The 23,731-nt window shown below is 43.9% G+C and overlaps 1 protein-coding gene and 4 pseudogenes across 5 annotated transcripts; 4 read left to right on the forward strand and 1 right to left on the reverse strand.

The window, feature by feature from the left end:
• Nucleotides 1-5,598: 5,598 nt before the first annotated feature.
• LOC308494604 (RNA polymerase II subunit A C-terminal domain phosphatase SSU72-like) lies at nucleotides 5,599-6,187 on the forward strand (annotated as a pseudogene). The gene has a single exon. The product of its transcript is annotated as an RNA polymerase II subunit A C-terminal domain phosphatase SSU72-like (transcript).
• A 6,252-nt stretch (nucleotides 6,188-12,439) lies between these two features.
• Nucleotides 12,440-14,148, reverse strand: LOC308495177 (doublesex- and mab-3-related transcription factor A2-like; annotated as a pseudogene). The gene is made up of 2 exons: nucleotides 14,133-14,148; nucleotides 12,440-13,864 (listed from the first exon to the last, which is right to left on the reverse strand). The product of its transcript is annotated as a doublesex- and mab-3-related transcription factor A2-like (transcript).
• Nucleotides 14,149-14,395: 247 nt separating this feature from the next.
• Nucleotides 14,396-14,916, forward strand: LOC308494859 (ubiquitin-conjugating enzyme E2 C-like; annotated as a pseudogene). Its single transcript has one exon. The product of its transcript is annotated as a ubiquitin-conjugating enzyme E2 C-like (transcript).
• Nucleotides 14,917-15,276: 360 nt separating this feature from the next.
• Nucleotides 15,277-16,277, forward strand: LOC308495178 (RNA transcription, translation and transport factor protein-like; annotated as a pseudogene). The gene is made up of 3 exons: nucleotides 15,277-15,287; nucleotides 15,377-15,402; nucleotides 15,589-16,277. The product of its transcript is annotated as an RNA transcription, translation and transport factor protein-like (transcript).
• A 6,063-nt stretch (nucleotides 16,278-22,340) lies between these two features.
• Nucleotides 22,341-23,123, forward strand: LOC308494619 (coenzyme Q-binding protein COQ10 homolog B, mitochondrial-like; the record flags this gene model as incomplete). The annotated part of the gene is given in 2 exon segments (XM_081042477.1): nucleotides 22,341-22,634; nucleotides 22,638-23,123. Coding segments are annotated over 2 exon segments (732 nt in total). The 5' UTR covers nucleotides 22,341-22,388.
• Between the last annotated feature and the right edge of the window lie 608 nt (nucleotides 23,124-23,731).

Below are 23,731 nucleotides of genomic sequence, written 5' to 3' on the forward strand. Positions count from 1 at the left end.
TCTCCCCCAGCCCCTGGCAACCAGCTTTCTAGTTTCTGCTTCTCTGAGTCAGACTGAATGAGATACTTCCTATGAGTGCGGTCATACCATAGTTGTCATTTTGTGACTGGCTTCTTTCACTTAGCGTGACATTCTCAATATTCATCCATGTTGTAGCATGTGACAGGAAGGTCATAGCTTTGTAAAAATGGTTTCACTATACACCACATAAAGTAAAACAACCTATGAAGTATAAAAACGTTCATAAGTGTGTACTTTGGTATTGTTTTACTTAGTTGGAAAGATTGTTGCACAATGTATGAGATGCAATTTTTATAAGTTTCTTTGAAAAAAATGTTAAAACTACTTAAACATGATACTTGTCACCCCTATGTGGAGGACAGGGGAGACCCCCAAATGGGTGGAAGGATTAGGGGCACAGTTGTTAATCCCCAGCCCTTTCAAAAGCTCCCTTGCACTTAGGGCCTCCTGCAGAGCCCAGGTCTCCTTTCCCAGGATGCAATCACTGGCTTTAGAAAGGCACTTTGGGAAGTCTTAGTCTGTCTGTTTATAAAAGCGTTTACATTTTTTAGCACTCTAGCTTCTTTGCAGGAAAATAAATAGCTAAGCATTTGAAAATGAGTTGAATTTGTTTGCCTTTCAGGTGTTTGGGACCTTGTTAGATTCTGAAATGGAATTCACCCCACCCCCCTTTTACTTTCCTTTCCCTCCCCTGGCTTAATGATCATCAACTGTCCAGCAGTCCCTGCTCCCTCAGCTCTTTTCTCCTTCTGTCCTGTTTCAGTGGGACTCAACAGATCCCTGAACTTTTCTGTTTTCTCTCTCCCTTTCTTTTTATGGTGTTGTAATTTACATAAGAAGATACTATTGTGAAGTGTACAATTCAGTGGCCTTTCCTATTTTACAGTGTTGTGGTGCCAGCACCTCTATTTCTGAAGCATTTTAGCACCCAAAAGAAATCTCTGTAGCCGCTGAGAACTCGGTTCCCATTCTCCCCTTCCCTAGCCCCGGAAACCACCAGTTTGCCTTCTGTCTCCATGGGCTTGCCCTCTAGATATTCCCTAGGAATGGAACCATACAGTATGTGGTCTTTTGTGTCTGGCCTCTCTTCCTTGGCATAATGTGTTTGAGGTTCATCCATGCTGTAACACGCGTCAGGGTTTCTTCATTTTTTAAATGACTGAAGAAGACCCCATGGTTTGCATACACCGCATTTTCTTTATGCATTCTCCACTGATGTGCATTCAGGTTGCTTCCACCTTATGGCTCCTGTGAATGACGTCGCTATGAACGTTTGTGTGCAGGTATTTGTTTGTGTTCCCTTATGTTTTGCTTAGTCACAACTTTGAAGGGCAGCCTGTCTGCATAAAATTTGGTTTTCTCAGTATACATGTATGTTTCTGGGCCTTTTGCCCTAACAAGGAAGGAAATTTGGTCTGGCAATTGCAGAGATGTGTGAAGAGACATGTAACCGGTGATTCTGACTCTCTGAAACGAGCTGTATAATGTGTTGTCTATCCTGTAAAAGAAAGATTTTTGGTTGACTTCTAAGGACATGTCTAGTATGCCATCTGGGTGACGCTGAGCCCATTTGAGCTTCCTGAAACACATCGTGGACATCTTTGGAAATGGTGCCCACACTATGGAGAGGTGAACACGTGCAATAATTGCAAGGATGAGTTCATGCTCCACCTTGGGAATCCACCAAAGGCCTGAACCCACAATCTTAGCAGATTAAATGTACTTCCTCACTTTTGCACTCTGTTTCTTTTAAGCACTACTCAGAGACAGACATCAGCTGAACTTGCATTTGAGCAATGTGGCACTCCCTGCCCAGGCATGCAAATAAGTTCAGTGTTGTTTCAGAGGGCCTTTTTGTGGTTTTTGTATATATCCTTCTAATGATCCCCACCAAGGTTGGTAATATGATGCAACTGGCACACTAATGGAGAGGAATGAATATAACCCTTGAAATAAAAGGCCAGAGTATATGTTTAGTCAAACAAGTATGTAGGGTGTTGCGGGAGGATTTCCCAAGTTCCTGGTACTGAGTTAGGTCCAGGTGGGACGGGGAGAATCCAGAGACCAAAGAAAAGGACGACACCTCTTTCGAATCTAGATCTGATTCCAAAGTCACGTAATTTTACACTTCAGCGAGTTAAGCTAGATTGCCACTATAACGAAGTCTCGATGGAATAATGAATGTTACACATATAAAGATGACTACGCAATAGAGAGAATGGGAACCAACACAAGGCTCGCGATTGTAGTGGCTTATCCCCATGCCACAAGTCAGAGGTCAGAACACAGACCAAGGAGATGGTGGAAAGAAGATTCCAGAGAGAACAGTGTTGCCCTGCCCGTGAAGTCCAGGTATGTGTATCTGCATAGAGAATTCGTACTTGCTTATAAATGGTAGGTTTAAAAGTCCTTTATTCCATTCTAGACTTCTGTTTTGAGAGCATTGGGGGGGAAACACCCAAGTCTCCTAAGAGACTTCTGTTTATTTCTTAAAAGTCACAGAAACATGTTAGGTTCCTTGCTGTGTCACGCTGTGCTTCTCCAGCTTTTTAGGACAATTTGAGAATACACTCAGCTAATCATCGAAAAGCCCTCTTTGAAAGAATAAAGATCACAGTACTGACATTCAGGGCGATTGTCTCATTTTAAGATCTAAAGATTTTTTATGTTTTTTTGTTGGGTGTGGGTAGTGAGAGGAATGGTATATAATGAGCTTCTCAAACCCCAAAATGAGCTTCTAGGCCACAGAATCGGTTTAAATTCATTTAGATGAAATAGTCCTAAAAGTGATATGTGGTAGGAAAGTAAACTAACCAGCCACAGCCAACGTACAGCTGTCTACATCAAAGGGGCTCAGTAGAGGCGTCTGTCTGATGGTCAGAAAGCCTGCATCTTGGTTATCTCATGCCAGTTCTTCAGAATACTGCCAGGCGTGGGTGCTGGTAATATGCATATTGGTAGGGATGCAGAGATACAAAAGACACACCATCTCCAGGGTCCCATTCGCATTCTCCCATCTTCCAAGTGATACCCACATTGTCTCTGGTTTGTGTTGTGTGCTGCCTCCTGAAAGCACCACGACCGCCTGGTCTATTAGTGAAATCTGAGTTTAGCCTTACTGGTAAGGGAGAGGACAACCTTGACAGAGGCTTAATAGTGTTTCAGGTAGTTAAGTATCTTTCTCCCCCTAAAAGCTAATAATGTCATCCTTTGTCTTCAGGACTTCAGTATTTAACTGCAGGGGAAATATCCTTAGCTGTTTTAATTGCATTTCGAAAAGCACCTAGGCTATAGAGTACGGGCTTTCCCCCCTCTGTTCTCGTTATGTGACTGGCAGTGTTCTGTTTCACATGTTTAACTCACTCAGTCCTCCCCAGGACCATGTAAGGGAGGTGTAATTATGCATGAGGAAACAAGGCATTGGGAGCTTAAGTGATTTGCTCAAGGTCATCTAGCTATGAGGTATTGTGGCTGCTCCTTCGTGGGCCATGAAAGATTCACAAGTCAGGTAGAAATAGAGAAGGAAGATTTATTAAAGTAAGAGGATGGTCGGCTGGGCAGAGTCTGCTGGAAACTACTGCAAACTACTGTGTCCCGTCTGTTTTGTCTTTTCTAATCAGGATGTGAATTTCTTCTGCCTGTAGTTGGAGGTGGGGGAAGGTGCGGTTATGCTGGTTATCACAACCTTTGCATGTGTTACGTAGATTTAAGTTGGAGCGAGGAGAGTGGATGTCATACAGATGGAAAACCTCTCCCAAGTCACAGGGTAGCACTGGGCGGAAGTAAATAGAAACACTGAAACTGGTCTGTACAGTAAATGCACAGCAAGCAGAGCCAAAGAAAGTTTTGAAAAAGTCCCAAGCTAAATTACACTTATTAATTTGAATTATACCAGAGATGCAAATGTCAAAACTAGAAGATTTAGCGCCAGCATGAAAATCCCCTGTCCTAACAGTATCAGATACCCCTGGGGTCAGAGACTCTTGAGCGCCCTGCCCTCTCCAGTGCCTCTGGGAGGGCAAGACATAGACCTGTCCCCAGTAACCCCACCATATGTGTGGAGAGACCCCAAGATATATGGTTGAAATGATAGGTTACAGTTTGTCACTTCACTATATGTTGCTGTTTGAGGGGAGCTAATCACTGACATCTCTGCCATAGTTTGGAACATTTGGAAGAGAGATAATCGGTAGTCAGACAGCTGGACATCAACGTAAGTGCTTTACACGTGATGCATGTACCTTTGAGGACATAAATTAGATCTGGACCAAGTAGATTTCCTAACACCGCACCCGCATATTAGAGAGATTCCTCCACTCACTCACAGGCAGGGCTGGAGAAGCGCAGACCCCTTCCCACCCACGGGCTGGCCCTCTCACAAGGGAGAATAGAGTGGGAAGAATAAGTCCAATCTTACTCTGATAAAGAGCTTCTTAACCCCTGGGTAATAGGCCTCTTTGGCATTTGGTGAAGCATATGGATGCTTTCTCAGATTAATATTTTCATGTGCATAAAATAAAACATGCCATTACAAAGGAAGCCAATTACTAAAATACAACCCTGAAAGTATAAATTTATGATAAATAATATGTGTTTAATGTTTAAATGTACTAAAGGATCAGGTTTAGTGGCGTGACTCATAACTACTGTACTTTCAAAGTAGTGATGACATCTGCCGTTTTGAGGTATCTACAACCAGTGAAATCTCCCATGCAAACATCTGTGATTTCTAGTCGATAAATTTAAATACTAGTGTGTTTTTTTTACCTGTATTCATATGCAGAGGAAACGTTCCATTTCAGTCAGAGGTGAGATAAAATAAAGGTAGAAGTTTATTTGTTTTCTCATTAAGTTCATGGATGTCCTAAAAGTGTCCACGGAGGATGCGGTCTCGAACCGGCGCCCTGTGAGCATCCCTGTGAGGATAGGGGGCGTGGGCCGCGCATGCCCGCAGCAGTAGCGCGTCACTGGCCTGGCGACCGTTATGTGCCTGTGTGTGCACGGGGCCGCCGGGGAGCCTCGCAAAGGGCGCGTATTGCGTCGCGATACCTCGCGTGCGCCACTGCTTCTGTCTCGGGACTTCCGATCACTCCTCGCGCCATCTTGTGCGCGGAGGTGACGCACTTGGGTGATAGTCCCAGCGAGGTCGGTGCTGGAGAGAGCGAGATCGGCACGGGACAGTGTGAGTCCCGGCTCGGGACAGTGCGAAATCGGTAACGTACAGTGCAAATCCCGGTGCGGCACAGTGTGAAACCCTGTCCAGGACAGAGGGAGATCGGCACGGGACAGTGTGTCTCTCGGTGTGGGACAGTGTGACTGTCAGTGTGGGACACTGAGTCCCGGTGCAGGACATTGCAAATCCCGGTGCGGGACAGTGTGAAGCCCAGTCCAGGACAGAGTGAAATCGATACCGGACTTTTCCGGTGCAGGACACTGCAAATCCCGGTGCGGGAAATTTCGAGGCGCTGTCCAGGACAGAGTGAAATCGGTACCGTGCAGTCTTGGTGCGGGATAGTCCAAATCCTGGTGCGGCAAGTGCGAGGCCCGCTGGTGCGGGAAAGTGTTTACTTGGCAGCCGCCACCATGGCGTCCTCGCAGCTGCGGGTGGCCGTTGTGTGCAGGAGCAACCAGAACCGGAGCATGGAGGCTCACCGCATCCTCAACAGACGGGGATTCAACGTCCGGTCCTTCGGGACAGGGACTCACGTGAAGCTTCCCGGACGAACACGGGACAAGCCAAACATTTATGATTTCAGAACCTCCTATGAGCAGATGTAATGATCTGGTTAAGAGAGACGAATACTTCTACAGGCAGAATGGCATTTTGCATATGTTGGACAGAAACAAGCGAATCAAGCCCAGGCCGGAAAGGTTCCAGAACTGCCGAGACCAGTTCGACCTGATCCTCACCTGCGAAGAGAAGGTGTACGACCAGGTAGTGGAATATCTGTATTCCAGGGAGCAGGAGACCTGCCAGCCAGTGCACGTGGTCAACGTGGACATCGAGGACAACGAGGAGGAGGCCACCCTGGGAGCGTTCGTCATCTGTAAGCTGTGCCAGTACATTCAGTGCGCGGATGACATGGAGAATGAGATCGATGAGCTGCTGCTGATGCTGGAGGAGAAGACCAACAGGACCTTCCTGCACACCGTCTGCTTCTACTGAGGAGGCCTGGGGCCTGGCGGGGCCCCTCCTGAAGCCGTCATTTTGAGCTTCCTTTGGTTAATAGTTTTCGCTTCCAGATATTTGTTTTTTTTCGTTTAAGGCTTCTGCTGGTGAAATGAAGTGTGTGTGTGTGTGTGTGTATGTGTGTGTGTCTGTGTGTGTGTGTGTGTTTTAAGTTGAAATGATTGGTGCACAGTGTGTGAGATGCAATTTTTACAAGTTTGTTTGGGAAAAAAATGTTAAAACTACCTAAACATGATGCTTGTCACTCCTATATAGAGGACAGGGGAGACCCCCAAATGCGCGGAAGGATATGGGCACAGTTGCTAATCCCCAGCCCTTTCAAAAGCTCCCTTGCACTTAGGGTCCCCCTGCAGAGCCCAGGTCACTTTTCCCAGGCTGCAATCACTGGCCTTAAAAAGGCACTTTGGGAAGTGTTAGTCTGTCTCTCTTTAAAAGCGTTTACATTTTTTAGCACTCTAGCTTCTTTGCAGGAAAATAAATAGCTAAGCATTTGAAAATGAGTTGAATTTGTTTACCTTTCAGGTGTTGGGACCTTGTTACATTCTGAAGTGGAATTCACCCCACCCCCCTTTTTCTTTCTTTTCCCTCCCCTGGCTTAGTGATCAACTGTCCAGCAGTCCCTGCTCCTTCAGCTCTTTTGTTCTTCTGTCTTGTTTCAGTGGGACTCAACAGATTCCTGAACTTTTCTGTTTTCTCTCTCCCTTTCTTTTTATGGAGTTGTAATTTACATAAGAAGCTACTATTCTGAAGTGTACAATTCAATTTATTATTTTACAGTAGTGTAGTACCAAAATAAACTCTACACATAAATGAATAGATATACATAAATGCCAAGTTAAGAACAATGAAGTTTTTTTATCCAACTTTTATTTAAGAGTCTGATATTATGGAGGGTTTTATTTTAAGCAAAAAATTAAAAATCTTTATGGTACATTTCCCCTAATATGTCTCTGTCTTTCATTGTGCATTCCCACCCTTTCTCCCCTACCTGTCTGGAATGTAGAAATGCTTAACTAAAGCTGTGTTTAAAAAAAATGTCCATGGACCTCAGGTTAGGAATACTTGGTCTAATGGAAGCCCCTTTCCTGCAAACAGAAGTAGGTAATAAGCATCATCTCCAACAGTATATATTATATGAGCGAGACGACAGGTGATGATCAAGTTTGCTGAAAGTGTACATAAGTGGCCAGAATATTGAATGGTTATCACAGAAGCTTGGAAAGGAGTTGCTTACAATGCATGCATTATTCATTCAGTTTTTTAAATGGCCCTATTTGTAGTTAGTGTTGTTAACTCAATTTTCAAGTGAGAAAACTGGCAGGTTTATGTAACTTGTCAAAGATCACACACTTCCAATTTATAGAGGGTCCACGATTTGAATCTAGATAGCCTGGCTCCAGAACCCAAGGTCTTAATCAGCAAACTAAAAATGCTTAATACGTTTAGAGGGCTAGCCTAGGAATAACTAGGGCTAGGTCTAACTGCTGTTTATAAGGTTATTTCCCAGCTGGCCTGGTGGCTCAGGCAGTTGGAGCTCCACGCTCCTAATGCCGAAAGCTGCGGTGTTCGATTCACACATGGGCCAGTGGGCTCTCAACCACAAGGTTGCTGGTTCGACTCCTCGACTCCTGCAAGGGCGGGTGGTCTCTGCCCCCTGCAACTAAGATTGAACACAGCACCTTGAGCTGAGCTGCCGTTGAGCTCCCGGATGGCTCACTTGGTTGGAGCGTGTCCTCTCAACCACAAGGTTGTGGGTTCGACTACTCGACTCCCGCAAGAGATGGTGTGGGCTGTGCCCCCTGCAACTAACAACGGAACTGGACCTGGAGCTGAAATGTGCCCTCCACAACTAAGATTCAAAGGACAACAACTTGACTTGGAAAAAATCCTGGAAGTACACATTGTTATCCTTCCCCAATAAAATCTTTTTTTTTTTTTTTTTAAAAAAAGGGTTATCAAAGAAAACAAATTTCAAAAAAAACAAGTTATTTCCATAGGAAAATACATATTAAAAAATCCTTAGAAGGCAACCCTTCCATAAATTGGGACTTTCTCCATAGAGATCAGGGATGATTGAACACCCTGTAATTGCCAGTTACCCACTGTATTAAAATAAGCAGAATTATCCAATGTGACCTCATTCTGGCTTGCTGTGCAGAGCAGAGTATGGAGGGAATCTTCCACTTAACTCAGGTATTTGACAGGAGGGCACGTGACTTCTAATGGGCTCCGTTGAGAACTGTGAAGGGTATAAGACTTTCCCTGCTTGAAAGCTAACAAGTTGGTTTGTCTCAGTTTCATGGATGCCAGCAGAAGATGCAGGAATATTGGGTCAGAGACAAAGGACTGTTACTCATAGCACAACAGGCAGCATGAGCTTCATGTTTGCATTGGTTTCCTCTACTCCTAAGTCCCATGGTGTCAACACAGAGGTGGGCCCAAGTGGATGCTGCATATGCAGTGAATGAGTGTCACAGAGGAGGAGCCCACACTTAGGAAATACCAATATTTTAAAGGAGGCTGCAAGTAAACCTGTCAAAATTCTACTCTAGAGGGAGACACTATCTTTATTACACCCATAAATAAATTTGTCTTTGGCTCCACAGGGAGACTCTATCTCCTAAGGCTGCTCACTATATGAACTTCCTGGGAAATTAGTCTAAAATAAAAGCTGTCAGTGTCTTTGCTCACAAGACATGCAGAAACAAGAGAAACCCACGGAGAAGTGTCTCTGAACAGCCTTCCAGTGCCCGCAGCTGGAATTCCCAGACAACTCCTTTAAATAGCTACAGTCCAACTCCAGACTGCCTGGCACCCAAGCAGTTCGTATTGATAAGGTCCCCTCATTGATAAGGTCCTTTTCTCAGGCTCATTCTATAAAAGGAGAGCAATAAAGTGCAAGTTCCTCTATGGGAACATGGACCTACATATGTTTCCAGGAGGGTGCAGTGGCACCAGCACTCTTCTCTAATGGATGACGAGAAGAAGATGACCCATGCTTTCCTTTCTCTTGCTACCCTGGCCTTCTAAGTTTTCCTTTCCCCCAATAAAACTAATGACTGAATTCATTTGAGGCCCTGGTGCATGACAGGTGAGACCCAATTGGTCTCAGTACAGTAGTAGATAAAGAAAACTAATGAAACATCTAAGAGCTCTCAGCGGACAGAAGGAGAAAATTAAATAGGACAGGCACCCAGCAAAACAGAATTACTAGAGGAGACAGATCACAACTTTAAAAAACAATAAAACTGGATTTACAGAGATTCAAATACAGCATTAGGGTGACCAACTGTCCCGATTTGCCTGGGGCTGAGGGAGTTACAGGGATATAGGACTTCCAATGCTAAAACCAGGGAAGTCCTAGGTAAACCAGGAGAAGCTGGTTACCCTATATACGCACACCTCTTCCCATACATACAATTTCTGTAACTAGATGCCATGATTTCAAACTTAAAAATACGTTAGATGAATTAAAGAAAAGGATGGCTACTGTTGCAGCCAGAGTTAGTATTCTGGGTGAAGGGGAAGAAATATCTCAAAGCATAATATCTCAAAAATACAGAACTCATAGGAAAAAAGAATGTTGGAGGATAGCTCTAGGAGACATAACAAGCAAAAATAGAAGATCAAGGAGGAAAAAAACCTGATGGAGTAGCATAATTAAGACAGTAATAAAAGAAAATTTCCTTGAACAAAACAAAGAACTAAGTTTACAGATTAAAAAAGTGCACCAAGTTCCCAATAGGTTCCATGATACTTACAGTAGGTAATTTATACATAACAGTAGATGAAATTACTTTTCAACAAATATTGATTCCCTCCCCTTGATCTAGCATGAATGAGCAAATTGTACTTCCCTAACCCTTGGCTTTAAGTTGTCAGTGTGACTCACTTTGGCCAATGGACTGTTAGTGCACATGATAAAAGCAGAAGTTTGAATTATACCTGCATGGTGTGCTCCCTATCCTGTGCTTCTGCTTTCTGCCATGAGGAGAGCATGCTTTGGGAGGCTCCTGATCTGAGGAGGATGAAAAAATATACCAAGATCTGCACCCAACCTAAATCTCAGAGTCAAACCCAGCCTAGATTTGTAGATGTGTGAGTGATCAATAGATGCTTATTGTTTTTTTAATACATCCTAAATTTATATTTGTCAGAGTGAATATTTAAAATTATTTAAAGGAAAGGGGAGACAAAGAAGACATACTCTCGGACTATCCTATCCATTTGAGCTCACACGTGCCAGTGGGATGGGCATACCTAAATGAGACGCAGGAGCGTGTGTGGTGGCTGTAGCCTCTGAATTCGCAAGATTTATGCCTTCCGAAAAGTTGGGGAGCCTTGGTGATATGGGAGCCCCCTCACTATAGAAATTTTAAGTCTCCTTTTCCCTAGTTTCTTAGCTCTTTAGTCCCTGACTTTGATTATTCTTCTAATCAGTTTCTGAATCCAAGACTAAAGATTGCTCCTCAGAATGTCTCTCATCCCTGCTTCAGACAACTGCTTAAAAGCCTGTGACTTCCCAACATCCCCCAAGCCATTCCAGACACCACCACCCCCAGGCCAGTATACTTGTTGATTATAATCATTGAAGCCTAATGTTCTTTCCAACCCATTTTGGGCCCAGCTCCTAGACAACTGAGGCCACCTAAGTGACTGAATTGCCATAGGCTCTATAGAGCTAACGGATTTAGTCATTAAAATCAATTTTTCCTCTTTCAGGGGCCTTGGGGATACAGAGGATACCCCAGCAAGATTGCCAGTGGCAACCAAAGAAGCCAATGTGGTCTTCCAGGCGGATCTCGAGATCCTTTCCTCTCATCTGAGATCAGATAGGGTGAGAGTTCCGTGAATCCCCCAGTAGGTAGGGACAGCTCTATGCCCCTGCCCAGCAAGAAGCAGATACAGAGAAGACCATCTGTCCCTCAACTTCCCATAGAGGTTTTATGGGGATCACATCTCTCAAGGGGAAAACAAAGCAGGCAGTTAGAGATATACATTGGGTCTCTGCATTACCGCCCAAAAGACCTCCCCTCTCTGTCCAAAACTTCCCCTTCTCACTGTAATTATCTACCCCTATGAGGAAACAAATGGGCACAAAATACCCAACTAGATTAGACCAGTCACTCACACCTGTGCAGTAAAGGCCACAATGGCCTTTGTTTCACCTGTGCCTCATTATGCCATCATTATAATATCATACATATGCCAGGAAGTTCATTATAACACTGAATTCTAGAAAGAACATGTGCAGTCTAAAAAGATGAGGTAATAGCCTCTTGTCAATCACAGGTGTCAATCAAGTGATCTCACACCCGGAAAGGAACAGCCCATTCTAGAGAAAAAGGGATAAAAACTCAAAGTTCTCCCCAGTCAGGCCCTTTTTTGAGCCCAGGCCCTTGGCCCTTTGGCACCCCCCCCCTTTTTTTTTAGCCTCTTCTTTTCCTCAGCCCACTCCACACATTTTGGAGTGTACTATCCCTTTTAATAGTGGCCCTTGAGCCACTGCTTTCTGCTCGGGCCCACTTCTATTTCTTTAAAGTATACCTTTTCTTCTAATAAACTGCTTTTTCACCACTTTATCTCGGTATCTCGTTCAAGTCTTTGCTCCAGACGCCAAGAACCTGGACACCGGGGGAGAACCTTGGGGTGCAGATCCCCGCTGCGCAGCTCCTCCGAAAACATCTGCGTCTGTGGCTGCTCCTCTTTGCTCAGCTGTCCCCACCTTCTCACCCTTCAAAACAAAACTGAAAACGCGCCTTGGAGAGGGAGAGCCCCAGCAAGGGCGCAGAGAGCGCACCTGGGGAACAGGGGCTGGCAACCCTTGGGAACAAGGCTGGGGTCTGTCATGCGGGGTGTCATGCGGGGTCTCAGCTCCCGCTCCCCACATAAGAACGCAGGATATGGTGAGGCCAAAAAGGAACACCACGGAGCCATAGATAGGGGAGTCATACCACTATGTTCTTGCTGGCTGCTGGGGGCGAGACACATGCAGTAGGATCCACAGGATCCTAGTGTGCCATTCATTTTTTTCTGCCTGCCAACCAACCAACCAATCAACACAGCCCGGGCAGTTACATCAGTAGCCAATTGGCTAACCGGTTACAGCTGACGGCCAACCAGTCACAGTTGATGTTCATTCACTACCCGAGCTAGTACCTCCCCAAGCCAGGCGGAGAGACTGCTGTCTGGGACTCTCCCCACAGGTCCCTGCCGGGCGCCCTTGGCCTACTGCTTTTCAGGGGCTCCATTGACCATAAGTCCATACAGGCCGCCACCGTAGGTCAGCTCCTTGTGTACAGCAGTGGCGGCTGCGGAACGGTCACACACGAAATCGCTGAAGGCTCAGGCCATGGGCCCGCGGAAATCGAATGTGGGCACCAGGCCGGCGGTGGAGTAGGGAGCCATGAAGGCCAAGCCGCTGCGGAGTAGGCGAGGCACAGGGGGCTGAGGCCGAGAGGCGCATCGGGCCGGTAGGCACCCACATCAGCGCCGAAGTGACTGGCGTTGGGCTGCGGTGAGAAGGCCGAGCGGCTGCTCAGCGATCCCAGCGCCCCAAGAGCCATGGCACTGGCCAACAAAGGTCTGTTGTGCGGAGATGCAGCGGGCCAGCCTGCAGCGGCGCAGGCAGGCGGCCGTCCCCTTCCCCGTCCCCCACTCCCACCCCACCCCCGTGTGCAGGGGTGTCGACACAGCCTGGGCACCAGTCCTCTGCAGCTGTTACTGCACCCACCGCGGCCTTATCAGGGGGTGCGGCAGGTCTGAGGCTGAGGCCAGCTGCCAGGACCCCAAGGTACTGGTTCAGCACTTGCTCAATGGCCTGCACTATGTCACCACCGCAGCCCTGCAACACCAGCTCCAGGATGCCTCCCAGTGGCCTGGGAAGACGCGCATCAAGATGTCCAGCAGTGTCCGCTGCGGTGGACCCGGGCCTCCGCCCAGCCCTGGTGCGGGCACGGCCTCACCATCGTGTCCGCTTCCAAACCAGATTCTGAGCCCAGAGGGCTGGCGGGACCTGGGCTGGTGTCCTCACCACCACCTCCGGGGCCAGCGCTGCCCAGGTAACTGCTACCTGCCTCCTTGGAGGCCCAGCACAGGTGTGACCCTGAAAAGGATTGCCGTTGCCATTCTCAGAGCTGGAGCCCAGCCGCACCTCCAGAGACCATATCCCGGGACTAAGTAATCTGCGCTGTCGGGTGATAAGGGCTTCCCTAGTGGCGGTAGTCGGCTGCCCGGGAGGTCTGCCTGAAGCAGCATCTTGGTTAACACGTAAAACTTCTGTAACTTGACCTCTAAGCTCCCGGTGTCCACTGCGCCGCCTCCGGTCCCCGCTGGCGCTGCGGCTGGGAGCCACCCCACCCCCACCCCACCATTGGGTGGCACACACAGAGCCTAAGACCCTGGAGGCGGGTTGTGGAGGGATGATGCAGTTGGTGGTGGCCAGTGCCAGACCCTCCGGAGTACCGTACAGCAGCTGTAGCTCCCACGCCTCCTCTTCCTGCGCCTGTTGCCTCAGCAGTGGTTGCGGTAGCACACACACATGGGGGTCCACGGGTACCTATCTGTGGCTGGCAACAACAGTGGCGGCGCCCACTGGTAGCCAGCCACCCACCACACTCACGGGTAGTGAAGCAGCCGCCTCCCAGATGCTTACTGTTTAATGCCAATGAGATGTTTGTGGTAGTTTGTTACATAGCATTATTGTGACAACAGCTGATATACATACTTAGGCATACCTTGGTCAAATTCTAAATCTCGAATGAAAAATAAATCTCAAGTTTCCAATCAGAAAGAATAAATTATCTACAAATGAAAAGTAAAATGATTATTGGACTTCTCTTATACAAAACTAGAAGTCCTAGAAGCTAGAAGATGATACTGAATGTAAAGGACTGAATGTAAAGGACTGTAAATCCCATACCCAGCCAGTATTTCATTCATCTACCAGTGTGAAAAAGAAAATATTTTTAATTTTTTAAGAATTAAAAACATTTTAACCACCACATGACCTATTTCAGAAAAATACTCAAGAAATCATTCTTATCAAGCAACAAATGAATAAAAACAGAGGCCTCAAGTACTGAACTTTAAATTAAGCAGATAATGATTGTATTTTTAAAAATATGTAATATGGAGTTACAGTTGTGTTCTCTGCGTTCCTATATCCCTGCCAGCGCCTCCCAGATGTCCTCCCAGAACTGCAACCCAACCGCTGCCAGTGTTGCCACAGCCGGTGAAGGAGCCAAGCCTAGCAGAGGCACCGCCTGGAGCCTCATGGGCAAGAGGTTACAGCAAGAGCCAACGACCCTTATAATGTCTGGCGACAAAAGAATTTCTGCCTTCCTTGAATCAGATAACCTTTTAAAATGGGGGTGGAGAGGGCATCCATGGAACAGCTGGCACAGTATATGAAGACCTGAGGTATAAGATCTCCCTAGAGTTCCTCAGTGATTACCCTTACAACGTGCCCACAGTGAAGTTTCTTACACCCTGCTATCACCCAAACGTGGACACCCAGGGTAACATCTGCATGGATATCCTGAATGACAAGTGGTCTCCCCTGTATGAAGTCAGGACCATCCTGCTCTCCATCCAGAGCTTGCTAGGAGAACCCAACATTGATAGACCATTGCCGAGCTCTGGAAAAACCCCACAGCCTTTAAGAAGAAACCTTCGCAAAGCAGGTCTCCAGCCAAGAGCCCTGACCCGGGCTGTCCAGCCTCTCTCATTGTGCTATCTTTTTTTTTTTCCTTAGGTGGTCTGTCCTTGATTTCTGTATAGGACTCTGTATCTTCAACTGTGGTGTCATATTTGTTTAGTTTCTGTTTTTAAATTAAGTCTCTGGTTAAGCCCTTGTACTGAATGTATTAAATAAATATCTTGTTTTTTTTTAAAATATACTTATGTAGTTTCATCTAAAACAATCATAAATGAATGTCCTGGAATATGTAATATGAGCACTAGATAAGGATTATTAAAATAAATGAAGTTGCTGCAAAGGCAATTTTAATAATAATCTAGAACTAAATTAGTTCAGAAAAACCTAGGCATTGGATGTGGTGAGCATGGAGGTGGAGTAGGGAAAGAGCACTTGAAACTTCTCAACTAGGGCGAGAAGGGGACGGGAAATGCAAACAGTCTAATCGTCTCATCTTATTGGGGTAGGGGACACAAAGAAAAAGACTGTCTTGGTGAGAAAATAGTTGAGGCTGCTTATTTTCAAATAACGATAACAAAATATGCAATTGATTAAGAATACCAGAGAATAGCTCTCGCCACATCTCTGGTGCCTGAGCGGTTCGCATCTCCTCACTTCTCTCCCAGCCGAAGCCCTAAACCCCGGGGACTAGAGCCAGAAGCGGTGACTGTGTTCTGAGGCACGCTGACAGCCCTCGACTACCACAACCCTGCTGGCTTCAACTACAAAGATGAAACAGAATTTAGAAACTTTATTGTTTGGCTTGAAGACCAGAAAATCAGACACTACAAGATTGAAGACAGAGGTTAATTTAAGAAATATCCACAACGGTTACTGGCCCCAGTTCTTTGAAAAGTATCTCAGAGATGTTCATTGTCCTTTCAAGATTCAAGATCGACAAGACACAATTGACTGGTTTCTTGGTTTAGCTGTTACACTTGAGTATGGAGATAATGCTGAAAAATACAAGGACTTGGTACCTGATAATACAAGAAATGCTGACAATGCAGCTAAAAATGCAGAGCCATTGATCAATTTGGATATAAATAATTCTGATTTTAAGGCTGGTGTTAATGGCTTTGGCTAATCTTCAGATTCAGCCTCAGAATGATTACCTGGTAATGCTTAAGGCAATTCACATTTTGCAAAAGCAAATCAAACAAAAGGGGCTTGCCTGTTGCTTTAGACAAGCATATGCTTGGTTTTGGCACAGGAGATGCAATTCTTAATGAAGCCGCTCAAATTCTGCGATTGCTGCATAAAGAGCTCAGAGAGCTACAGGCAAACGTTAATGAAGCCATAGTAGCTGTTCAGGCAATTATTGCCGAGCCAAAGACAGACCACAGCCTGGGGAAAGTTGGCAGATGAACACTTGAGGATTTCAGCCTCTCACCTATTTAGTACAATTGGGAACCATGTACACTCTGGCATGTGTTTGGAAATCAAATGTCACATTTTCGAGGGAAGAGTCCCAGAAAATTTACCATGTTCTAGAGATTTATCATCATTGTTTTTTCTTTAATAAATTTTGGGAAAGTGAAAAAAAAAAAAAAAAGAATACCAGAGAATAATAAGTTGCCATTAAAAGAATGGAAAAGTACAATGGAATGTCCATATTAGTAAGAACAGAAAAATAGGATAGCGACTTAATAAAAGTAGCAAAAATAAGGATAAAGTGGGTGGCCTGTGGTTAGAACGTGGTGCTCATAACACCAAGGTTGCCAGTTCGAGTCCCACATGGGCCAGTGAACTGCACCTTCCACAACTAGAGTGAAAACAATGATTTGACTTGGAGCTGAGCTGCGCCCTCCACAATGAGATTGAAAACAACAACTTGACTTGGAGCTGATGGGTCCTGGAAAAACACTGTTCCCCAACATTCCCCCAATTAAAAAATAAATAAATAAATAAATAAATAAATAAGGAAAAAGAACCATCAAAGTAAAATGATACAGCATAAATACAATATAGAAGGAATAAAATCAAGTACAGTTATGTACTGTATAACGATGTTTCTGTCAATGATGGACCACATACACGATGGTAGTCCCATCAGATTATAGCCTAGGTGTGCAGTAGGTTATACCACTTAGGTTGTGTAAGTACATTCTATAATGTTCGCACGAGGAAATCGCCTAATGACACATTTCTCTACGTTTCCCTGTTGTTAAGCAATGCATGTCTATATATCAGTCTTACATGATAATTTATAAGGAACAAAGAGCTAGCAGATCGATATCATGAAAAACAGAAATGGCAATATTATTATCAGAAAAGGAGGAATTGAAGATAAAAGAACCCACAAGAGACTGAAGAGGGATGCTGTGCAATAACAGAAGGTACAATTTAAAAAGCAAGTGTCAAAAACTGATATGTCTCCACAATATAGCAGCTAACTATACGAGGTGTGATCAAAAAATACAGTGAATGTTTAAATGTAAAAAATTATTATAGTAAAAGACACATTGCCATTAATCCCCCTCAAAATACTCCCTCACACTTATCCCATTGTTTTTGCCACTTTCTGAAGCAGTTCTGAAAGTCCTCTTTCATGTCTTTAGTTGCGCTGTCGTGGCTGCCTCACTGTCCTGAATCACTTTGACTTTGGGAAGAGGCAGAAGTCGCACAGTGCCAGATCCAGTGAATAAGGTGAATGAGGACACACCGTAATGTTTTTATTTGACAGAAATTGCCATACCAGAAGTGATGTGTGACACGGGGTGTTGTCCTGTTGGAGGATAACATAGAGATACTCACAAAAGAAGACTTCCAGAACTGCCACAGAAAGTGGCAAGAGCAATGGGATAAGTGTGTTTGAAACAAGGGGGAACATTTTGAGGGGGATTAATGGCAATGTGTCTTTTACTGTAATAATTCTTTTTAAATTTAAACATTCACCATATTTTTTGATCATACCTCATAAAATGAAAGCCTAGGATTGAATCTTGAAAGATGCCAGCATTTATGGGTTGGGAAGAAAATAAGCTGGAATGGACTTTTGAGAAGGAGTGGTCAAGGAAGAAGAGAAAGAGCGGGAAGGTGGGTGATGATAATTTCTGGAAGTCCCAACCAAAATACAGGTAAAGGTGACCCCAGCAACAATGGTCAGACAGACTCTCCACCCAGGGCCTGCTCCAGGATCAGAAAAGACAGGACCTGGGTGACAATACTCCCTTCCCCACAGGCAGGCTGTGGGATGCCAGCCATTTCACAAAGCCCACCTTTCTCCTGCATCTGCAATTTGTAACAGATTGTAATTGAGATGCACAGTGCACAATTCAGTTCTTTTATCTAAATGTGAGTTTTGTAGGCTTGAAGTGTTATTAAGAAAGGAGCAGCCGCCCCAATGTATGGGTGACACTGTGGAACACACTAGTATGTAGAAATAAAAAGAGGGTGCCCATTATTTCCCATTAAAAGAGGCATTTAACTTCCTGATACTTAAAAAGTCAGCCCCCCCCAAAAAAAAAAGTCAGCCCATGTTAAGACAATGTAATGTTTCTGACCCACTGAAGATCCCCTTTTCTATTGACTAATCTGGAATCTATACTTATTATCAAATTTTAGCAATAATTTTAGGGAATATTTTTCTAATATCTATAGCAAATACAATTGTTTGATATTGGCAAATACAGGTTAAATCCCATTTCTATGCCATAAGCTGTGCAGAACTTGCATTTTTCAGTTATAGTGATCTGTGACAACTAGTAAATTCTCTAAACAACACTCTCACTCCTCTCCTCTTGACACACACATACACACACACACACACACACACACACACACACACGGGCTCTTTTTTCTGGAACAGGCAGTAAATTAAGAAAGAAAAATAATGCACTGCACACACTACAGACCTGATCAAGATGCCATTTACCTTGGATTTCTACCTCTTCCTAGTCTTCAAGCTGTTGCTGGCATTTCCAATATGTTAGCGAATTGGGGCAGGAGGATAAAATGTAGCTAACCAGGTTTGAACAGGAGGCGGGAAGTGAAAGGGCAGTTGATGTCCCAAACACCTCTTGCCCTGGTTGGGGGCTCTGGAGAGATGTTATTAAAGGGTACAAACTTACAACTAGAAGATGAAGTTCTGGAGATCTCATACACAGCATCGTGATTATAGTCAATAGCACTGTATTGTAGACTTCAAAATTGCTAAGAGACTAGATCTTAAATGTTCTCACCACAAAAAATAAATGATAATTATGTGATGTGATGGAGGTATTAGCTAAAGCTACTGTGGCGATCATATTGCAATATATAAATGCATCAAATAAATACATACATCTTAAACTTACACATTATGTCAATTTTATCTCAATTTTTAAAACAAAGTTTTAAAAAAACTTTCACTGAGAACATTTGAAAATGGCTAATAGCATCCACTTGGAATTTACCTTGAAACAAATATAATCAAAATCTACAGCCCTGCTACCCAAAGCGTGGTCTCCTAACCAGCAGCATTGGCAGGGCAAGGGCTCCTGTTAGAAATACAGACTCTCCGACTTCATCCCAGATCTGCTAAGTCAGAATCTGCTTATTTGCCAAGGCCCCCCGTAAGTTTGTGAAGTGTCTCTACGAAAAACCTGGAGAACTAACAAAGAGCAGAGTCCCAGGCTTGCTCAGGCAAGCTTGACCTCTGTATTTTTAACAAGTTCCTCAGGTGACTCTGATGCCAGCCAAAATTTGAGCACCACTGCACGAGAGCTGTGCTGTTCAATACAGTAGCCATTAGCCACATATGGCTATTTACATTTAAATTTAAATTACTTAAAATTGAACAAGATTGTGGGGTGGCCGGATGGCTCAGTTGGTTAGAGCGTAGCTCTCAACAACAAGGTTGCCGGTTCAATGCCCTCTATGGGATGGTGGGTTGCGCCCCCTGCAACTAAAGACTGAAAAGGGCAAGTGGACTTGGAGCTGAGCTGCGCCCTCCACAACTAGATTGAACGACAATGACTTGGAGCTGATGGGCCCTGGAGAAATGCACTGTTCCCTAACATTCCTCAACAAAAATTAAAAAAATAATTGAACAATATTAAAAATTCAGTCATGCTAGCCACATTTCAGGGCTCAAATGAGAGCCACACATGGCTAGTGGCCAGTCTATTGGATGACGCAGGTATAACATTTCCATCATTGAAGAAAGTTCTGTTGAACAGCAGTGGTCTGGTTCATTCTCAATCTTGGCTACATATTAGAATCACTGGCCATAGGTTTTTTGTTAATTTGTTTTCAATTTTAATACACAGTGCTGATTTTAGGCCTCCTCCTACAGGCATTTTATCTTCATAGAAACTTCACCTAGCGTTTTCTAGTAAGAATAACACTAGGCAAATGAAGGTTTTGATCTCAATAAAACCTCACACATTTCATGCTCAGATAATCATGTGAGATGTTGTCATTGAAGTTTGCTGAACTCAGGCTATTGGGCCAGGTTCTACATAGGTAACTTTGTCGATGCAACACTTGCTTCATTTTTCCTTTCGTTAGTTGAAAAGATGACATTAGAACAATAACTTGAAAAGATTTTACACAACTATTATGTTATTTCCCTGGTACAGTCATTTTTGTTCAGGGTCTTTGCCCTCTAGTCCTTGCATAGAGAATTGGAGTTTTCACAGGCCCCCCCTCCCCCCCAGCCTGGTTGTTCAATAGGTTTACAACTATAAAACTGGATCTCTCTTCATTCCCTCGACCCCCAACCTACAGAATATACAGAAATATCATCTCTAAATGCCTGCTTTCAAGATGCTTGGGAGATTCTGGTTTGTCCCACATATATTGTTATGCAAAGATGTCGCACCTCCTTCAGCTTTTGCTCCTACAAGGACAGTGGTGCTCCAGGGACCCAGATTACTACAGTGGTGTCCTTTGCTTTTTCTGACTCATAGCCATGCCTCCATTTCACACTCTAAAAATCTCCAACAATCACTCAACTAGGTTACATTCATAGAGTGGCTCTTTACGGTAGAGCTCTTTTTTTTGCTATAGCTCCTTGTTCCAGCAAGAGCCCCTGAAAGATGTACTTGACATTGGACTACAGTAATACTGTCCACCCCCCCCCCAGTGGATGCCTAAAACCACTGATAGTACCAAACCCCATATATACTACCGTGTTTTCCCAAAAATAAGACCTAGTTATACAATCAGCTCTAATGCGTCTTTTGGAGCAAAAATTAATACAAGACCCAGTCTTATTTTACTATATTATTTTATATATTAATTTTTGCTCCAAAAGACACATTAGAGCTGATTGTCCGGCTAGGTCTTATTTTTGGGGAAACACGGTATGTGACTGATGGGTGGTAGCATCTGCATTGTGGAGATGGGGGCCAAAGGGATGATTCATGTCCTGGGCTGGACAGCGTGAGTTTTCATCATGCTACTCAGATCAGTGCACAATTTAAAACATGAATTTATTTTTGGAATTTTCCATTTAATTTTGTGGACTGTGGTTGACTGTGGGTAACTGAAATCTTAGAAAGCAAAACCACAGAGAAGGGGGGATTGCTGTATATACACAGGAACCCCTTTGATCAACCATTCCCTAACCAAGTGTGTACATTTGGATTTTCCCTCTTTTGGGGGTTCGTAAGGGTAGCCATTATTCGCAGTGGGGCTCAGTCTAGAGGTGGGAGAGAGCCAGTGGCCCTACATGGCTAATCACTGTCCTTATTAGAGCCAGGACTAGGGTAAGGCAAGTGAGGTGCTCGCTCTCAGAGTTGTGAAAGTGCAGGGTCGAACCTTCCCTTAAAATTTAGATACTGTGTTCATCATGGATTGTTTTTTTTTGGCCTTAATTCTTATTTTTAAAACTATCATATTAAAATATTTTTATCTTGCTTACTGAAGCCTTTTTGTTTGTTTGGCACTCAACTTTGTGAAAGTGCCTCATTCACCTCACCCTATTCCCAAACCCTGGTTCTTTCCATCAGGTTCCTTTGTTCGTCATTCAAATAGAACTTTGATGGGCCTACTGCTCATGACATCAAGTCATACCTAGTAAATCCCTCCCATTACCCAGGTTAGGCCCTGAGCTACACATAGATTGCTACCTAGTTGTAATCATGCTGTTCACCATTTTTTATAATTATGTTTAGTTTTCATAAACAATTTTCCTTGTTTCTAGGTGCCTTAATTGCATCTTTTAACAGCTACAAGAGAGTGCACTAGGCTGATACACTATACTTATGAGTAACTATTCTATTATTGGATATTCAGGTTAGTTTCCACTTCTCATTCATTAATGAGTTTTCAGGTCTGCAAAGTTGCTCAGTGTTCAGGAGGTAGAGGCTTAAGTGAGATAAATTGCTCTGCCTAATAAAGTGGGAGGCTTTTTTGATGTCATTTTGGAGTTTGGGTGATTGGGGATTTTTTTGTTTGTTTTCTGGTGGGCTGCAGAAAAGAGAAAGAATTAAGTAGGGCGGTGCTGTGGGTTTGGTCCCGGAGTTGGTGACTGGCTTCAGTGAGACGAACATGGCAGCTCGGACTGGTCAAAGGGCCCTGAGAAAGGTGGTCTCGGTCTCGGGTTGTCGTCCAAAGTCGACGACAGCAGCTGGAGCCCCCAATCCGGCGCAGGGGCCTACGCTGAATGTCAGATATTTGGCTTCCTGTGGTATACTGATGAGCAGAACTCTTCCACCAAATACTTCAGTGTTGCCTAAGGAGATATATGCAAGAACTTTCTTCACAGTAGCTGCACCATTAATAAACAAAAGAAAATAATATTCAGAGAGGAGAATTATAGGATACTCTATGCAGAAAATGTATGATGTCATATCAGGAATGGAGGATTACAAGCATTTTGTTCCATGGTGCAAAAAATCAGATATAATATCAAAGAGATCTGGATATTGCAAAACACGATTAGAAATTGGGTTTCCCCCTGTGTTGGAGCGCTATACATCATTAGTAACCTTGGTGAAACTACACTTGGTAAAGGCATCCTGTACCGATGGGAAGCTTTTCAATCATTTGGAGACTGTTTGGCATTTTAGCCCAGGTCTTCCTGGCTACCCGAGAAATTGTACCTTGGATTTTGCAATTTCTTTTGAATTTCGCTCACTCCTACACTCTCAGCTTGCCACCTTATTTTTCGATGAAGTTGTAAAGCAGATGATAGCTGCCTTTGAAAGAAGAGCATGTAAGCTGTATGGTCCAGAAACAAGTATACCTTGGGAATTAATGCTTCATGAAATTCATCACACGTAAAGAGAAAAAAGAACTGGAACTGGTCACCTACCTGTAATTTTAGTTTATTCACTTTTAGAACATGCTTTTATCATTTATTTTTAGAAGTCAGAAATCACTTGTTCAACCCAGCTTTGATGATAAACCTACACCATTGAAAATCTGCACTTGGAATATGGAACCACGTGTACATAGAAGTCAATCAAGTATAATTCAAACTAATGTGTACAGTAGCATATTTATAATAATGGGACGTCATCGCTATTGCTAGAATACCGATATCACTCTTCTGAGCAGAAACTGAAACTGTAAATTTAAACCTTTTAGTTCCATTACCTGAAAGAGGTTAGTTGAGATACTCACCCAGTATATATTATATTAACCATATCACATTTAAGTTATTAAATTCAGACTATTTATAACTTATTGTCATAGGCTGGCCTCATGGGTTAGGATATTTGAGTAATCATCAGATACTTACAGTAAAAGCTTTGACTTAAAAATACTATTAATGAAGGTTCCCTGATACTTTTCTAATTTTTAAATTGTTCTTATGGGAAGTGGTAGGTAATTCAATGATATAGTGAGATTAGCTCCCTGATAAACAGTGAATACTTGTTCTTTTTTTT

Source organism: Rhinolophus hipposideros (genome assembly GCF_964194185.1).
Source record: "Rhinolophus hipposideros genome assembly, chromosome: X".
Lineage (NCBI taxonomy): Eukaryota > Metazoa > Chordata > Mammalia > Chiroptera > Rhinolophidae > Rhinolophus > Rhinolophus hipposideros.